The sequence below is a fragment of the Tauraco erythrolophus genome, chromosome 2 (assembly GCF_009769465.1).
Source record: "Tauraco erythrolophus isolate bTauEry1 chromosome 2, bTauEry1.pri, whole genome shotgun sequence".
NCBI lineage: Eukaryota > Metazoa > Chordata > Aves > Musophagiformes > Musophagidae > Tauraco > Tauraco erythrolophus.
Window position 1 is genome coordinate 2,483,872 of NC_141466.1, and position 19,819 is coordinate 2,503,690.

The 19,819-nt window shown below is 47.0% G+C and overlaps 1 protein-coding gene across 1 annotated transcript; it reads left to right on the plus strand.

Annotated features, from left to right (window-relative positions):
* Positions 1–9,326: 9,326 nt before the first annotated feature.
* Positions 9,327–18,703, plus strand: RSPH3 (radial spoke head 3). Its single transcript, XM_086632020.1, has 8 exons — positions 9,327–9,457; positions 9,669–9,756; positions 10,900–11,035; positions 12,768–12,913; positions 13,456–13,659; positions 14,777–14,939; positions 16,031–16,117; positions 18,441–18,703. Exons 1-8 carry the CDS (start codon positions 9,327–9,329, stop codon positions 18,701–18,703), a joined length of 1,218 nt encoding a protein of 405 aa, XP_086488146.1.
* Positions 18,704–19,819: the final 1,116 nt, after the last annotated feature.

Genomic DNA, 19,819 nt, shown 5'->3' on the forward strand with positions numbered 1-19,819 from the left:
AAGCCATTGCCCCTTGTCCTGTCACTACACACCCTTGGAAAAAGCCCCTCTCCAGCTTTCCTGTAGGCCCTCCTTAAGTACTAGAAGGCTGCAATAAGATCCCCCCGGAGCCTTCTCTTCTCCAGGCTGAACAGCCCCAACTCTCTCAGCCTGTCTCCAGAGCAGAGGTGCTCCAGCCCTCGGATCATCTTCGTGGCCTCCTCTGGACTCACTCCAGCAGCTCCATGAAGTTAAACAAGTTCACTTTGACGTTGGCTTGGTTGGCTGTCCGACCCAGCAAGCATTTCATGTCCACAACTGACCAGGTCCAGCTGCGAGATTCAGGTGAGTAAGACACGCAGCTACTCTGCATTAGCCAGAGAGCAGTTGCTGCGGCTGTCGTGTGTCTCCACGAGGACAAGTTCTAACTACAGGAAAAGGAAACCCACCGTGGTTAGGCGCTCTGGTTACATTTTTCTCTGAATTTTCTGAGCAGTCAGTCCTTATCACACGTGTCATCAGAACAGAGAGAAAACTTCAGAGAAACTTCTGAAGGTTAAAAATTCAGAAGAGGAAGCAACTTTTTAAATAAAAAGCCTGACAACAAGAGAGAGAAAAATCCAGTGGAATAGGGCAGGCGCTGCTGGAGAAGTGATATAATCCACATTTGCACAGCTGACTCTCATATACATAGCAAGTCTCCATGGATGGTGGGTGAACGATTGTTTTCTCTGTCTCTCTGTTACTCAGAAATGCTAATCATCTAATCCTTTTATTTTCTATAGAATACATCACTTTTATAACTTTAAATCAGTCTTCTCCATTCGCCATGATAAATAGACCAATTTACATCTCACTTCTGAGTGAAGCCCATTCCAAATTCTTCATGTTCTTCTACAAGGGGAGAGGAAATAACAGATTATTTTCTATTTCCAATCTGAGGTGTCAGCATGTAAGTCTGAAAACATGGTTCACAAATCCCAAACAGAGCTTGATGTCGTTGAGCTCTGCTTCCTCTGCTGGCTAATAATATGAAAAGGTTTCTACGAAAGGTTTTGCACTTTCTAAACAAAACATGCTCTTTAGCCAACCAGCTATTTGCAGAACTGATCCAACGGCTGCTTGAAACTTTTCCTTTCTACGACCCACAAACCTCCCACCAACTTCCTTGACAGATGCTACAGCCTAAATTCAAATCTTGCGCCTTCAGTATCACATAGGCCAAGCTGAAAAATATAAAAATGTATTTTTAAAAAATTTTAAGTCCAAACCCAAGCAGATTCCAAGACAGATGATCAGAGAAGATGCTCTTATGACAAAGAGCAGGGATTTGTCTGCTTTTCCACATGCACTTCCATCCCTGGAAGTATTCAAGGCCAGGTTGGATGAGGCTTTGGGCAACCTGGTGTAGTGGAGGGTGTCCCTGCCCATGGCAGGGGGGTTGGAACTGGATGATCTTTGAGGTCCCTTCCAACCCAAACCATTCTGTGATTCTATGATTCTGTGCTTGCTGCACAGTCTTAGGCTGTGCAATTCAACCTCATCATATATAGGGCATAGCCCTGTCTACTTCCTCCGTGTACTGAGGAAGAGGTTTTGCACTCACCTTTTCCCCACTCCTCCAGGTGTGAATTCTATCTGCCCATCATAAAGCTGTGACTTCACACAGTAAGTGCAGCCAGACAGCTTTGCTGGCAATTCACCGACCAGTTCTCTTCAGCACAACTGGTCCCAAAGTGAGAAAGTCACCACGGCGTCACTCAAGAACTTCACAGAGTGCTGTACTTCAAGGAGTACGTAACGTTACATGATATGATACACAGATGCACACCCATCTTATGAGGTACAGGCACCAGCAGACAAAGCATTTGAGAAGTCTTTGGGTGTGTGAAAGAGCAGAGCAGTTCCTATTTCTCCATAGATGATCAGGGAGGATGGTCTTGAGATAAAGACTGGAGATTTAGAGTTAAGTTATTCAACATCAGGGTCTGCTTTTTCCACCTGCTTCCCACCCAGTGCAGTCCTTGGACCACGCAGTTTAACTCCGGTAAAGCACAGGTGATACCGCTCTGCCTCCCAGAGGTGTGATAAAGGGCAATTTATGTCAAGATGGACAGACACCAAAGCAACAGTGGAGGGGCAACAGAAGCAGATCAGTCTTGTTTCTTACTCTGCAAGTTTAGTGCAGTTGAACAACTGCTGTCAGTACAGGGAGATGGAAAATAAGGCAGAGCTTCCTGGGCCAAAAGGAAGACAAGTGGAAGAGCCCTGTCAAGGAAGGGAGAGGTGAGAAGGGGACAGAGCGGGAGTAGCAGCACACAGTCTATTCGAGCTTAAATAGGAAGGTTGTCAATAATTGATTTTCCAATTAGTTTAATGAATGGTAGTTTAAAATTAAGTGTGCACTGCTCCACCCTCTAAGGTGCTCTCTCACCCCTCCGTAATTCTTTCTGGCCACTGGCTGTGAGGTCCCATGGTGGCACAGGGGAAGAATGCAAGCCCTGACAGCAGGTTTGTCACACCAAAACACAAAGCTTGTGGGGGACATGGAGGGAAGGGAACCTAGAGACAGTGGTGCTGAGATCCAGACATGAAGTGGTCAGTGGGAAGCAGGAGTGTTAATTTTGGCTGGAAAACATGAATAATAAAACCTGGATTTTTACTACTTCAGAACTGGGATTTCCCGGTCCTGCCCAAGCCCAAGAGCTCAGGACTGGGGTTGAGAGAAAGCTGTGCTGCTACAGAGAAAAGGAAGTTTAATAATTTCAGTTTGAAGACATGAGTGATAGGATCTGCATTTTTTTCTATTCACAATTACATATCAAGATTAACAACCATATTTAAAAAAAAAAAAAGTATATCACCATAGAGACTCAAGTTTAGCCCAGGTATTTATTTATTTTTCCTTCTATATCTCTCATCTGTCAAAATTCTCAAGCTGGCACGTATTTTTTAAAAGTATCTCACTCTTAGGACCAGGCCTATATGTAGGCAACATCTATATATGTCGTGGTTTTAGGCTGATCCAGCAACTAAAACTCACACAGTCTCTCCTTCTCCAATAAAGTAGAGAGGAGAGGGAAGAAAAAAAAAAACACAAAAGGACTGAGGGTTGAGGCAAGAACAGAGGGAGCACCCACCAACCATGGTCCTGGGCAAAACAGGCAGCGCTTTTCTCAAAGCAAAACAGTTTATTAATGATTACTTAGAAGGACAAAGGGAAATAAAAACCGATTACTTGAGAGGACAGAAAGAAACAAAACCAGATCTTAAAACCGACACCTTCTCCCCCCCCCCACCTTCCTTTTCCTCCCGGCTCTACCTCCTCCCCCCAGCAGCACAGGGGGCAGGGACTGGGGGAGTGCAGGTCAGTTCATTCCGTGCTGTTACTGCTGCTTCTTTCTTAAAGGAGAAGGAGTCCTTACACCCTTTTCCCCTGCTCCAATGGATCCCCTACCCACGAGGAAAAATCCACAAACTTCTCCAACGTGAGTCCAGCCCACTGGAAACAATCCTTCCCCACAGATTGCCCCAGTGTGGGCTTTACCACAGTCTCGGGTACTTAGGGAGCTGCAGCCACTCGCTCCGGCGTGGGTCGTCACGAAGACTCCAGATGCCTCTGCCTTGCCGTGCCCCCAACACGACCATCCTCGGGCTCAGGCATCTTCTCCCCACGGGCTGCGAGTGGGTCGCTGCTCCACCGAGGCCGTCCTGGTTGCAGGGGGGCAGCCTGCTATCTCACCATCAGCCGCAGGGGAAACTCGGCTCCGGCACCTCCTCCCGCTCCATCCTCACTGACCTGCTGTCGATGCGGCTGTTTCTCTCAGATCTCAGTCCTCTCCAGGTGAACTCAGCCCAGTGGGCACCCTGGGAGTGGGGTGCCCCCGAGTTCCCCAGCTGGCTCCGCCGCCGCCATTCTCCGTGGGCGGCGCCGGCCCGACGCAGGCAGCCGCCCGGCCGGGAGCCAGGGAGCGGGGGCAGTGCCCTCCTCCCTTCTCTGGTCGATCCTGGGCGAAGCACCTTTTCCGGTTCCCTTGTCCTGACTTAAATAGGGCAATTCGCAGAGGCGCCCTATTGGCTCAACCCCGAGGGGGATGGCAGTCTGATCTGGTGGCCAGAACTAAGCCTAACCCGGATCCAAAACCGGGGAGGTCGCAGGGAGCAAAATCCCTCTCCTGCCACCAGAACCACCCCCCCCTCCACATCAAACCATGACAATATATCACAGACGCGTTGAACCTAGTGCCTACCAACAGCAGCAAAGACACCATCTGAGGGCCAGCAGACACCAGTGATGCCACACTAGTGCAGTATTGCTGATCCTCTATGGTCACGTCACTGCAACAAGTCACAAACAGAACATCTGCACCCTGTTTGGGCTCTGCAACTCTTTCACCTTTGCTGTCACACTGACAGCTCTCCATGTGCAACGTGCGCTGGCAGCCCAGAAAGCCACCCGTGTCCTGGGCTGCATCCAGAGCAGCGTGGGCAGCAGGGCGAGGGAGGGGATTCTGCCCCTCTGCTCTGCACTTGTGAGACCCCACCTGGAATACTGTGTTCAGCTCTGGAGTCCCCAGCACAAGAAGGACATGGAGCTGCTGGAACGGGTCCAGAGGAGGCCACGAAGATGATGTGAGGGCTGGAGCACCTCTGCTATGGAGACAGGCTGAGAGGGTTGGGGCTGTTCAGCCTGGAGAAGAGAAGGCTCCGGGGTGATCTTATTGCAGCCTTCCAGTACCTAAAGGGGGCTACAGGAAAGCTGGAGAGGGACTTTTTCCAAGGGCGTGTAGTGATAGGACAAGGGACAATGGATTTAAACTGATAGAGGGCAGATTTAGATTGGATATAAGGAAGAAATTTTTCCCTCTGAGGGTGGTGAGGCACTGGAACAGGTTGCCCAGAGAAGTTGTAGATGCCCCATCCCTGGAAATGTTCAAGACCAGGTTGGATGAGGCTTTGGGCAACCTGGTGTAGTGGAGGGTGTCCCTGCCCATGGCAGGGGGGTTGGAACTGGATGATCTTTGAGGTCCCTTCCAGCTATGATTCTATGATACTGTGTTTGTGGGTTTTGTATTTCTGTCAGACATCTCAGGGCATTGATTAGCAGCAGCATGATGCTTTCTGGGATCTTCAAGGCTACCCCAAGCACCTCCACCTCTGGAGATTTTCAAAACCTAGCAGGAGAAGGCCCTGACTAATCCAATCTATCTTTGAATTCCTCCCTGCTTATGCAAGGGGGTTACACTAGAGACTTCCAGAGTCCCTTTCAACCGAGATTGCTCCATGATTCTGTGACGTGTACTCGAAGGCAATGGCATTTTTGCCTCAAGTAGAGTTGCTTCCAAAACTGGGAGCTCCATTCCTTTATCTGCAGGCCCAGAGGGGTAAGAACCACCGCTTGGGACACTATCTCAGGTGTCTAACCCAAGTCTCAGGTAATTACACAGTATTACATCAGGGAAGCGTTTCTGTAATTTTAAAAGCAGCATGGTCCTCTCCAGACAGAAGGCAATGCTCTGGGAAGGCAATATGCCCCTCCATGTCCTTCCTTGACAGCTAAGCATTGTCTATATCCAAAATGGCTCCGTAAACCTCCTTCCTTTCTTAATTATGCAGCACTACAGAAAGTTAAGATAGCGGCAACTGGACACAGCTAGTCTGCTCATCATTGTATTATTCAATACACTGTGGCACAGGGTCTCCCAAGCTAGCACCATCCGAGCTAGGGCCCCAGGAAAACCCGGTCTCAGCACTGTAGACCCCTTGTATTGTATTTCAAGATGCCATTCAGTAGTTACAGAATGCATCCCAGGTGCTGGAGGAAACAGTAGATGCACATAGAATCATAGAATGGTTTGGGTTGGAAGGGACCTCAAAGATCATCCAGTTCCAACCCCCCTGCCATGGGCAGGGACACCCTCCACTACACCAGGTTGCCCAAAGCCTCATCCAACCTGGCCTTGAACACTTCCAGGGATGGGGCAGCCACAACTTCTCTGGGCAACCTGTTCCAGTTCCATCTTTTGTTACTAGATGCTGACACCTTCTCACTCACTTTGCTGTGAATAAACTCATTGCACACCCAGAAAGCCCATAGCCAAGGAGCATTCCATAAGGCATGGTACAATGCCAGGAAATTCTCATAAAAAAAAAAAATTCTCAGTCTGTTTGTGGCTCCAAAGCATTTTAACAGACCCACAGCAAACCTGGAAGGAGACAAAGCCCTTGCTCTGCAGCTTTCAAGGCAGCTGACGGCACCTCCAAAGACCTTTCTTGGCTGCCATATGGGAGCCAATTTGTCCCTCGCCAGGCAGGCCCTCTTCCCAGGCAGCACCTCCTGCGCTGAGATCCGTGCATGTCCCAGACGATTCTCCAAAGAGCACGTGGAACAGCCACCATGACTGTGAGATCCGGAGCGCAGCTATGGTACCAATGGCAGCCCGGCCATCTGATTGCAATCAACGTAGTTTTGGCTCCTGCTGCCATCGGTCTTGTGATGACATGAAATGTTCCAGAGCTCATGGGGTATTTTTAGCGAAAACCAGCATAAAACGGGACAAAAGAGAAGAGCAGAGATTTTTCCTGGATGTGGCTTTGCCACTTACAAAGGTCTGCTAACCTGCAAATCCGTAGACCTTCGCTGCTCCCACAGAGTACTTGCAATGCTTTGGCACTAAACTGGGATTTAGGAGTTACTGGTGTTTCGCGGAGGTGAGAAGGAGAGTCGCTGTCCTTCAATCAGTGAACGTCAGGTGAACGAGAAATCCACTCAACAGGTAAGACACCAGGCTGGGGCCAGCTTAACAGAACGAACCTGCAATGCAACACCTTCATCTTCACAAAATTTGTGGCAACAAGCAGCTCCTCAGGAATCCTTGCTTAGGTGGTTACAGGCCCTCCTCTTGCCACCCCTCTGCCCAATTCAGACCAGCCAGGTTTCAAGGGCTGTTCAGCAAGCACACTCAAACATTCCTCACTGGACATGTCCTGCCTGATGTTTTTGAAGGCTATACTGCAGCTATTTTTCCATGCAAACAGAAAACACCATGTCCCTAACAGCTGAGAAATGTCTCCCTGAATTTCAAGTCCCCAGGCCAAAAGCAGAAATAGGTATATAGTCCAACTCAAACTTTCAGAAAATACGAGTCAGGTCTCCAAAATCAAAGAGTTGTACTGGTTCTGGTCAAAGTCAAGGGCCATTCATTAACTTTGCTTGCCCAGAGACAAGAAATCTTGAAGGGCTGCTCTCTGCTCCCACCCCAACGACACCTGCACTGTGCACCTCCAGCCCCATATCCTCTTGCCCCACCACTCAGTCGGTAACGATGTAGTCAACACAACTCCCATTCCTGTATTGACTCTGCCAGCTGCCTGTTAATTAAGCACAAACTCATTCCTTCCTCTTTTCACTCGCCTCCCAAGCTTGGCCTTGGGTTTTGGTAGGGTTGTTTTTGGTTTGAGGTGCGTTCTTTTTACTTGTTTTTCTAAAAGTTTCTCTCGTTATACAGCTTCTCCCATGCCTTGCAGGACTCCTACGAAGCACTCTCTGCTACTTGCAGTTCTCTTGGCTGGGCCTGTATACACAGGGCTGTCATGGAGCCACAGTAACATAACTGACCTGAAATAAACAGCATTTCACCACTGAATTACATTCCATTGAAGATTTCAGAAATAAAGGGCATGGATTATTTCACATACTCAGTCTTGCAAAAGTAATCAAGCCTTTAAATCACTACCCACACAGGTTTAAAAAAAAAAAAAAAGAGCTATCAATATATCAGTAACGCTTTATGGCTTTTATGTTTCTTTTAATAGAAATTTTTCACAGAATCTGAAAACATGTCCTCATAATTTGTCATGACAGGGATCGCAGCTCACTGTGGACACGGGATGGCATACTGAGGGCACAGCTCTCTCTCCAATCTCCCGTCATACGGCATCTTGTTCTGTGGTGTTGTGGACACACTGGAGGGAAGGGATGCCATCCAGAGGGACCTGGACAGGCTGGAGAGGTGGGCCTGTGGGAACCTCATGAAGTTCAACAAGGCCAAGTGCAAGGTCCTGCACGTGGGTCGGGGCAATCCCAAGCACAAGTACAGGCTGGGCGGGGAATGGATTGAGAGCAGCCCTGAGGAAAAGGACTTGGGAGTGCTGGTGGATGAGAAGCTCAACATGAGCCGGCACCGTGCGCTGGCAGCCCAGAGAGCCAACCGTGTCCTGGGCTGTATCCAGAGCAGCGTGGGCAGCAGGGCGAGGGAGGGGATTCTGCCCCTCTGCTCTGCTCTCGGGAGACCCCACCTGGAATACTGCGTTCAGCTCTGGAGTCCCCAGCACAAGAAGGACATGGAGCTGCTGGAGCGGGTCCAGAGGAGGCCACGAAGATGATCCGAGGGCTGGAGCAGCTCTGCTCTGGAGACAGGCTGAGAGAGTTGGGGCTGTTCAGCCTGGAGAAGAGAAGGCTCCGGGGGGATCTTATAGCAGCCTTCCAGTACTTAAAGGGGCTACAGGAAAGCTGGAGAGGGACTTTTTCCAAGGGCGTGTAGTGACAGGACAAGGGGCAATGGATTTAAACTGAAAGAGGGCAGATTTAGATTGGATCTAAGGAAGAAATTCTTCACTCAGAGGGTGGTGAGGCACTGGAACAGGTTGCCCAGAGAAGTTGTGGCTGCCCCATCCCTTGCAGTGTTCAAGGCCAGGTTGGATGAGGCTTTGGGCAACCTGGTGTAGTGGAGGGTGTCCCTGACCATGGCAGGGGGGTTGGATCTGGATGATCTTTGAGGTCCCTTCCAACCCAAACCATTCCATGATTCTATGATCTTTACAGTACTCAAATTCCCTGCTTGTGTGGAAAAACAGAGTTAGTAGCGCAGCTATTTGGGCTACGCTTCAGGACGCCGGTACTTAAGCCACCAGCACACCATCCGACAGGTTTTTGCGATCCCCCGGCCAATTTTTGCACCGCAGATCGCGTAAGACATGGAAAACCTGCGGAACGGCTCGCACAGAGGCGGAAGGAGGCCGGTGACACCTGGCGGTTAACCTCCCTCGTTACCTCGGCCCAGGAGGGGCCCGGCGGCGCTGCCAGGCGCGAACCGCTCGGCAGCCAAAAATGATTGTTCCCCGCTAATTCCTCCTGACATCTCCCTCAAGCTTCAGCTCTTTCCTGGCAGGAAAACCCGCGGCAAAGAGCACAGGACAAACCGCCGCCCGGCACCACCATTGCCGTCTCCCGCCCCACGCATGCGCGGCGCGCCACCGCGTTGCCCTGGAGACGGCGGCCGCGGCGCGGGCGGCCATTGCCGCTGCCGCTCCCGCTCCCTCACCGGACCGGCCGCGCCGCCCCCGCCATGCTGCCCGCCCGCGAGCCGGAGGTGGCGGCGGCGGCGGCGGCCCCCGCCGTCCCCTACAGCTACTGCAGCCGGCCCCGCGCCCCGCCCGCCCGGCCGAAGTACCGAGCGCTGCCGCACGCCATCGAGCTGTGAGTGCCGCGGCCTACGCGCCCCGCACGGGCAGCGCTGCCCCTCCCGCCCTTCGCTCCCTCTCCCTCCTCCCAGGTCCCTCGCCGCCCTTCGCGCAGGAGGAGACTCCTGCGGGGGAACTGGCGCCTGTGGGAGCCGTGCTGGCTTGCCGAGGCCTCAGCGGCCGGGTGGCGGCTCTGTCAGCCCCGCCGTCTGTGCTCCGTGTTGCAGAGAGAAGGGGCCCGCTCGTTACACCAGCCTCATGTACGACAGGAGAGTGGTGCGCGGCAGCACTTACGCCCTTCAGGTCATACCTGTGGTATGTCTTTTGTGTGTAAATGATACTACAGTTTTGTTGAAAGGTAGTAGGCAGGGCAGGAAAACTTCCTCGTTAATAACTTTAACTCCTGAAGTTGGGATTTTACTCAAAATGTTTCACGCGGTCACAAGCTCTCTAGTTAAACCAGCGTGTCACTGTTTCCAGCCTTTCTCGAAAGCGCTTAGTTTCCCATGAACTGTAGTTCTGATTATTTTTTTCCCACTAAGTGCTTGATTATCCCCCCTCCACCCCCCGTTTCTTTAGTGTAGGATACAAGTCACCACTGCATCTGGTACCATGTACCTCCACACGTGTTATCAGCAAGAGTAGCAGCTCTCAGGAAATTAAGTCCTGGGGTAGACTTTGGCTTACCTTAAAGAAGCAGAGCTAGATGGTCCAGCTGTTTGCAAAAGCTGCTTGTGTGGAGGCAAAAGTATTTTATTTATCCTGATACAGTAGTAAATGTTTTGGTAATACTTTATTTTCAGAGAATTTTTATATGTAGATACTTTGATCACATAAGAGTTTAAAGCAGTCTATATTTTTTAAAGTTACTTTGTGGAAGTAACTGTATTGTTCAGTAGCTGTTTCTTGGAGTGAATTTCACACACGTTCAGTTTAAGAAGTTCGAAAGTGATGTTCATTTCAACCCACAAACACAGTACTGAATATAAAAGTTAGTATGGGTTTCTCTTGCTTCATCAATAAAGAACCAATAATTCTTATGTAACAAACAATTCTGTTGATAATATGATAACTGGATTTAAGTCCATTTGATCTTCTTAAAGCTGTACCTAGAAACTCTCAGTTGTCAGCAAGACCATGCCATTTTAATATGCTTTATCTTGCAAAGTTCTGTGTGCAATATCCACTTCCAAATAGCAACTGGTCACTCTTAGTGCGGGATGCCATAAGTATGTACCTGTAGGCAGCTGGCATAACTTATTAGTCTCATGCCCTACAGTCTTTAAGGTAACTGAAAATTTAGGGTCAGGACCTAGAAAAGTAAATCTGAAATGCTAGATTTGTAGTATTACAATCAAACAATAGCCTTCATTTTCCTGTAGAGAGAAGTTAGTATAATTTCCAAATACAAAGTGCATTCTGTTTTGTGGGGTTTTTTTCTTCTCCATCCCTGCTCAGAGTACTCAACCCAATCCCCTTGAGATTCAGAGGGAAGCACGGAAAAGAGCAGTGGCTAGAAAGCGTGCAAAAGAGCAAATGCAATTAAGAACACCGGAGCCTGTGGAAGGCAGAGAGCATATTCATGTACAGACAGGTAAAAGGCTGATTTTTTAAAAAATTCACTTGAAAACAAAAACTTGCTGATTTATATTCACTTACTACATTGACGATGCAGTTGGTAGAATCACACAGAGTTAAGACTAGAATCATAGAATTGTAGAATTAGAAGTTCTCTAATCCTTGCCATTATAAGCCCTTATTTTTGGTTGTATTTAATGAACTTAGCTAATTAGTGATGTTTTCCCAGAGGCTCTGTTTTTCAGTGTACATTCTTGAACACTAGTCAAGACTTTATTTATTCTTTCCTTTTCCAGTATCATCAGAGAAGTTTGGTATATGCCTAAAATTGAGAGGTGTCAAAAATTTTGCTTAAGAGCGCAGTCATCTGTAAAACTACTATTAAAAATTGGGTGACACACCCTAATTTAGGATAAGAAACTGCTCTGTTGTGGGAAAACAATTTTATTTGCAGGAAAACCAAAATTTGGCAGTGGGGTAATCATGAGGTGAGTGTAATGTATTGCTGTCCCCTCTGAAAATCGTTTCAGCTTGGGCTGACTCACAAACTTGTGTTACAAACAAACAGCTGTGTGACTTGTTAATCAGATGTGATCTTTGGCTTCTGAACGTTCCCTCTGCCCCAGCCCCACTGAACCTCCTACAGCACCTCCAGTGCATACAGCATGGCTTTTCAGCCTTTGAATACTGTTGGACGCAGGAGGAGGCTATCTAGTGTGGAACTCTTGGTCTCTTATCCTTCCCACTGACCAATGTGGATAATTTTAAGTGCTCCACAGTCCTTACTATCTGAGCCAGGCTATTCATCTCTGCAGTTGGAGACAGACAGTTATAATTCAAATCAAGCACATGTTGTTACAGATGTGTGGTTACCTCAAAGCCGCTTCTCGTGGGGCCAGAAGTAGAATGTTATTCTTTAAACCCAACAGATCCAGTGTTCTGGTTGGCTACATACAATGGAGAAAAATGTAGCCTGGAGAAGAGAAGGCTTCGGGGTGATCTTACTGCAGCCTTCCAGTACTTAAAGGGGCTACAGGAAAGCTGGAGAGGGGCTTTTTACAAGGGCGTGTAGTGATAGGACACGGGGCAATGGCTTTAAACTGAAAGAGGGCAGATTTAGATTGGATATGAGGAAGAAATTTTTCACTGTGAGGGTGGTGAGGCACTGGCACAGGTTGCCCAGAGAAGTTGTGGCTGCCCCATCCCTGGCAGTGTTCAAGGCCAGGTTGGATGAGGCTTTGGGCAACCTGGTGTAGTGGAGGGTGTCCCTGCCCATGGCAGGGGGATTGGACCTGGATGATCTTTGAGGTCCCTTCCAACTCGAACCATTCTGTGATTCTATGATTCTGGTTTGCTACATACAATAGAGAAAAATGTATGTTTTCAATATTTCTTGTTAGTAGATAGGCAATCATTATCCCTTTTTGAGTTTGTCCTATCCCGTTGGCTCTACCAAGAATTGTTTATTCTGCAAGGTGGGCTGAAATGGTCCAGGCTCTGACTTTTGAAACCTACTAAGTGAAATGCCTCTTTAGGAAGTGCACCAGATGTTACCGAGCATGTGATATCAGATGGCCTATGCAGCAAACTGATCTATATTTTAAGTTGAGGTGTCTTTTTTTTAACTTTATAGAGGACATTTTATTGCACTCTTTGGATATAATTCACTCTGTAGTATCATCAAAAATAGTTGAGAGTTAAAATAAAAAGAATCCAACTTACAGCATTCATTGTGCTTTTATTTCTAGAACTGTATTTGGAAGCGATTAGTGACCGGGTAATAGAGGTTGATGCAGAGTGTCAAACAGATGCATTTTTGGACAGACCACCCACTCCATTCTTCATACCAGCCAAAACAGGAAGAGATGTGGCCACGCAAATAGAAGAAGGAGAGGTATGAAGCAAAGTCAAAATGCTATCAAAATACATCTCCCATACAAAACACATTTCTGGTGCAAAATTGAGGTGAAAACAGAAAGGAACTTATCCTCACAGAACATGCAAAAATAAAAAAAAGTCATCCCCAAGGTCTGCTTTGAGGTTAAGTGCAAAATTAAGGATGGTAGTCTCCGTGCATGCAGGTTCTGTTGCTTTCAGCTAAGAACTACCGTGCTGAGAAATGCTCTCCCCTGTAGAAGTGGTGTCCAGCCCGAGAAGGGTTTGGGCATGCAGAGGTGAGCAGAAGCAGGGTCCAGGTGAGTGCTCTGCTTCTCCCTGGCAGCCCCTGCAGGGGAGGGTGTGAGGTGTCTCACTCCAGCCCACTTATCGCTTAGTCTCCAGCTGTGTTCACGCTTCTTGCTGACGCTGGGCCCCCACCTGCACTTCTCAGCCCTGCCTTCAGCACAAGGGTTTTGTTCCTCCTCCCTTTCTCCTTGCCAGAGATGCTGAGAGTGATGAAGGGTCACTTATCTCTGTTTCCTTGACTCCCATCCCCAGTTGTTCGACTTTGATGTTGAAGTCAAGCCAATCCTGGAAGTGTTGATTGGGAAAACGGTTGAGCAAGCTTTGCTGGAAGTCATGGAGGAAGAAGAGCTGGCCCAGCTGTGGGCACATCAGCGTGCCTATGCAGAGCTGCGTAACGCAGAGCTTGCTGAAGTACAGCGCCTGGAAGAGCAGGAGAGGCGAAATAGAGAGGAGAAGGTAGGACGTCCTAAGAGCAGAACAGGCCTGTCTGAATGCTCGTCGGAAGAGAGAGAACCATTTCCAGTACTGAAGGATAATCTATGAAGTAAGCTGGATGTGACCAAAAGGATATTGTCAAGTTTGGTATCCCTCAAGGTGTTTTGGTGCCATACGGCTGCACTCGGCCATTTACTCTCATGCACCAGCACCATGCTGTTATGTTTATTCGGAGCAGTCACGATCCAGTGACCTGGTGTACTCGGACACCTGGTTGAGATGCCAAACCCAACAGGACCCTTTGTCCCTGGTGCAGCTGTTACTCCAGCCTTCTCACTATAATAACTGCTAAATTCAGCCTGGAGAAGAGGAGGCTCCGGGGTGATCTTATAGCAGCTTTCCAGTACCTAAAGGGGACCTACAGGAAAGCTGGAGAGGGACTTTTTACAAGGGTGGGTCAATAGGACAAGAGGCAACGGATTTAAACTGAAAGAGGGCAGATTTAGGTTAGATATAAGAAAGAAATTCTTTACATTGAGGGTGGTGAGGTACTGGAACAGGTTGTCCAGAGAAGTTGTGGATGCCCTATCCCTGGCAGTGTTCAAGGCCAGGTTGGATGAGGCTTTGGGCAACCTGGTGTAGTGGAGGATTTCTCTGCCCATGGCAGGGGAGTTGGAACTAGATGATCTTTGAGGTCCCTTCCAACCCTAACCATTCTATGATTCTAATTAATAGTCACAGAGCTTGCAAGTAAGAGGCATCTGCTAGTCTTTCACACTCAGTGCGTGCACCTACTGTACGTGCACACGTACTTCTCAAGATCTCCAAGCATTAAGCTGTATGAATACTATTTAGTAAATAGAAAGGGCAAGTCTTAATTACTTGCTATTCATCAGCCTTATATATTTGTGGTTTTTTTCCATGTTTTCCTGGACTAATTTGAGTTTTAATCTTTAATTGCATCAAATAGGATATAAAATTGGAAAGACAAAAAGTTCAGGAAATCCTGACCCAGCTTCACCTCATTCCAAGGCCAATGATCATCTTTATCTTCAATAATAAATTATTCTTCAAAGTCTAGATCAAAGGAGTAATGGCTAAAGGCCTGGAAGTTTTACATGCAGTATTGTCTTGACAGGAACGTCGCAAACAGGAGCACATGCAAATGCTGCAGAAACAGAAAGAGACCGCAGAGAAAATTGCAGCTTGGGCATTCGCTCAGCGTTACCTGGCCGATCTAATTCCCTCGGTCTTCAACAATCTTCGTGAGAGTGGGTTTTTTTATGATCCTATAGAAAGAGGTTTGTATTTTTTAGGGTTTTTTTTAATACGTGAACTGAGTCATATCAAGTTTAAAACAACCATAAAGCATAGCTTATTGTCCTATGATTTAGAATAATGTCATAAGGCTATTCATTAACATTTGTGGCTGAAGTTCCCAAACTCAAATTTTTAAACCAAACATTACTGGTCATCTGTACAAGTAGTCAAGAATAAGCAAGAGCTGACAGTGTTACAGTGAGAAGAGCTGCTTCTGAATTGGAGAGAAATAAAGGGGTGGTGAGGAGTGGTAGAGCAGAGAGAGCGAGAGAGATCCAAACTGAAATAAATGCATTTTGGTGGGCCAGGCAAAGACGTCTGTATGTCATTCTGAATCTTTGTTAATGATTGCCAGAGAAATGGAGAAATTAGTCAATTATAATTAGGCCTTGAAAATAATTTCGGAGTTGTACATCAGTGACTTCCAAGCTTTGAGAATCAGCAGCATTTCTTATAGGCCACCTTGCTGCATCCCACTTCCTCAGGCCCTGGGCAAGTGCCCAGACCACAGCTTGAAAATGGATACCCTCTCTCCAGAATGAGTCGTGGGGCAAATGCAGAAACTGAGTGCATTTTGCAAACAGGGCAGGCTGTGGGGCCACGGCGTACAAGGAGCACGATTTGAGAAATATGTGGGTAAGCAAGAGCCCTTTAGTCAGAGGAACAAATGCTTTTCAGCAGACCAGAAGCCAGATGTCTTTGGAAAGCAAGGCAGGAAATGTTATTCTCCTGACTTGTGCAGGATAGTTATTTTCATCTCACCAGAATGTTGCTGTGTATCTCATCTGTGCCAGCCCTTCAAGGGTGCCAGGCTCCTTTGAAAATCACTACTACAGTTTAGAGGACTCTGATCTGGATTCGTGACAAGGAGGAACCTCAGTAAGAGAGGCAAGAGATAAGAAACCCAGCAATATCTGAGTGATTTCATCTGGCTCTTGCACAGCAAGTGTCTTTTGGCAAGGATGTTCATCCCTTAATGATTGTAGCAAACGAAAACCAGCCCCCAGATCCTGTCGTTCATCCTTGATAAAAAGACGTTTTTTCTTTCTTTATTCCTGCTAAATGCTTACAGATATTGAGACAGAATTCCTTCCGTGGCTGATGGCAGAAGTGGAAGAAACACTAGAGAGGAAGGTTCTGGGGAGGACAATGCTTGACTGTAAGTTACCAAATACTGGAATGTACTCTGGGCTGCTTGGTGTTCTTGATTTTTTTTTTCCCAGTCAGAATGGATTTCCCATTTACAGGGTCATTGTGGATTAAGGAAGCAGGTATCATTTTAACAAGAACTCCAAGTACCCATGGCTTTTTGTGATTTTTTTTTTTTTTTAAACTATATTAAAACATTTTTAATGTTGGGAAACTACTACTAGATATATCTAGATAATTGATTTTCAGATGAAATAATAGAAGTGCCAGTCATGTTGCACTACTCTCTCTCTACTGGCTTTGTACTGTTCGAGGTGTGTCGATGCTGGGAGATGCAATGCGTTTGGCAGGAGCAGAATGGTGAAAGAACACCAGTTCTTTTCTTTGCTATAAAATGTTTATTCCTCACGTGTTATGCAGCCACAGTTGCTGTGCTGTTTTCTGTAGTGTGCCTGATTGTGCCAGTGGGAACAGAAAAGCCCATCCTGTCTACAGCCACGTGTATCCCATGAAAGTCTCTTAACTCCTTTGTGTAAGCTCCCTGAGCTGTGGAGTAATATGTTCATCCTAGGTGAAAGGAGAAGAGCAGGATAATCGTAGGCCGTGATGAGTGAGAAATCAAGTGACCAACACTTTTCACCAAAACAAGGGCTTACCTCCTCAGCAGTCAGGAATGATGTTCTTGCTTTTGAAATAGGTTAAAATATCGGTCGTCTTTTGGGCTAGATCGAGCTAAGTATTCAGGTTCTTCACTGTGAGGGTGGTGAGGCACTGGCACAGGTTGCCCAGAGAAGCTGTGGCTGCCCCATCCCTGGAAGTGTTCAAGGCCAGATTGGATGAGGCTTTGGGCAACCTGGTGTAGTGGAGGGTGTCTCTGCCCATGGCAGGGGGGTTGGAACTAGATGATCTTTAAGGTCCCTTCCAACCCAAACCTTTCTGTGATCTTGTGATTCCTATGGTTTTCCTCCTGCCGTGATTTTGGGTTTGAATTATAATTGTGTTCATTTCCTTTGGGTTTATTTTCAGTTTATCCAAGATCCTTTGTTAGAGCACAGTTTGGATAATTACAGCTGATCTGTTCAGAATTTTATCCTATCATATATGTGCTGGTACGTACACTCAAGGATCACTTCTTCATGTAGCTCTTCAGAAGAGAGGGGATTTTCTCTCCTTGTAAGAAAGAACTATTGCATGTGACTGTTGAATAAACATTCCAGGAAGAATGTTGCTGTAGGATATACTGTTGATGAGAACATCTATCATATTCCCGTTAAATCTTTCTGTTTAGTTTTTTAACTAGATATTGTGGTCTTGCACCAGTTCAAAGACACACAGAGCAGCTGGAGCAGGCCAATAAGTAATACCAGCAGCCCCTGTTTTGCTGTTTACCCTCTGTATTTCCTGACTTACACCAAATCACCCACTGTTGAGTAAACATCATCTCTGTAAAAGGAACTGCAAATGAGATTCTACGAGTTTTGTAGAGGCAGGCACAGCCTGGGCTGAGACACTTTGTGGCTTCTTCCTTCCCTTATGCAGAAGCACAGGAAAAATCTCTAAGGATCCTTTTTTTAACCTATTAGAATGAAGACACTACTTAAAGAATTTGTTTTGTCATTGTCCAATAGCAGAGCTGTTAACTACAAGGGAAGCACCCACAGTGTAAGGAGGCTGTTTTTTCTCTGAGATGACCATTCCTTCTTTTACTTGCCAAAGTCAACCCATTAATTAACAACGAAGCTCTTTTTAGTACCTGTACATTATCCTATCTTCTGTGTTAAACCTCTCTTCCTTCGTTGTTGGCCTCCATTTTTCATATTTAAATGATGTAAATCAAAGTGAATGTGGATTTTTTTGGTTGTGTTCTTTGATTTGGAAAGGGTATAATATTTAGAAAAAATTGTGAAGGCTAAAACCCAAACTTAATAAAGAACAGGTGCTTTACAGCTCCTTTTCAGAAAGGGAAAATCTTTTGATGATTCCCATAGTTCCAGTATTTCCCATTGCCAAAACTATGATGCTGTGTGCCACCTGGCTAGTCCTTGTTCTTGGCAGGGTGACCTGCTCCAGAAGCGAGGAACAACTGTGAGGAAATCCATAAAACAATCCAGGTGAACCCTTTCAAATCCCTGATTTCAGTGCAAACCTCTCATTTGTCTGGAACTAGTCTACAACAGCAGGGATGGTTTTTGCCATTCAAGTATTCTTTCTTTTGTAGTGTTATTTCAGGATTTTTTTCCTTCAAGGAAGTTAAAGATCAATAATGTATAAAATAATCTCAAATTGCAGGTGTTTTCCTCTGTGTTTGTTAATCGTGGCTTTCTCTGTTGCAGCCTTGATTAGTACAGTGGTTGAAAAGCGCTTGGAGGCATTTAGCCGTAAACCTCTGTCTGACCAGACAGAAGCACCTGCTGAAGAGCCCAGACCAACAGATGCAGCACCCCAGGTGGCCCATGAGACCCACGCTGCTGGCCAACCAGTCGCAGAGAAAGAAGAGACCCACCAACCTGTTGCTGAGGAACAACCTTCACATCACATCTCTTTCCAGTTAGAAGAATCAGATGAAGAAGGAACAGAGGACTTGGAAACTGAGTAACAAGCAGGCAAGTCATCAAGTAAATGGAGATGAATGGCTTTAGCCGAAAGAAGAAATTAATTCCTGTCTATTTACAAGTATTGTGCCCAAGCCATGCTGAAGGATGAACCTGAGCAACAGTGGAGCATTAAAGTGTGTTTTCCCTGTGCTTACATTGCTGATTTCAGGCTCTAAGAATCAAGAGAGAGGTTACTTGTGCAAAGAATGGCAGTGAAATTCTATCACCTTCCACACAACCCAATCCATCAAAACCCGGGGAGGTTTACAGTTGAAAAGTAATGCTGTCTCGCACCCTGTGCTAGAAGGTCGTGAGAAGGACGTTGAGAGCATCCTAATAACCTTTGCAAGTGCTTTGATAACGTTCTCAGACCAGAGTTTCCTTACTTTCCCTGCTTTGAAAGGTAACTGCTATGGCACTTAGCTAAATTGCTTTTCACTCATGTTAGTCTCTCCTTTCCTGACAAACTTGGATGGGCATCTCAGCAGGCAATAGAGCAAAGGCTGTTGTTCCTGAAGGTCTTCAGGTTCAAAGAATTATCTGCCACTGGGAATTTCCACCAGTGCAAAATCCTCCTCAGCCTACTGACTCCTGGAGCACTGGTGATGGGCTGGAGCCACGTGCTAAGTCCAGTCTCAGTTTCCTTTTTAATAGTCCTTTCCTGCTGGTTCACTGGTATCGGTACCAGACGTGACTAACACAATGTGCCTGCAGTGCCACACGTATCTGTCTGTTCACAGGCCAACTCCACAAGTTGGGCATTCTCCCTCACAAAAGTACAGCCAGGGTCCATGGCAGCAACACCATTTCCTTGCTAGCTGCGCCTGTGGAAAAAGTCCCACCTTGTCCAAAGTGCTTTGTGCTACCTCCTCTCTGTAGGTCAGAGGAGGTGGGTGCTAACCCAGCAGGCCAGATCCCAGTCTGAGAGTGGGATGTCAGGAATGACACCCGAAGAGACAAGTACCTGCTCCACAGCTCGTACCCTCAAAAGGGACGTCCAGACTTTTCACTGGACCACTTGCACGTGTGGCTTCACAGGCAGCCCCTGCCTTCCCTCCACCCTGGGCTAGGACTTCCTGTGATAATCAGGGCAGCTGTTGCTTACATGGAAAAGCTTC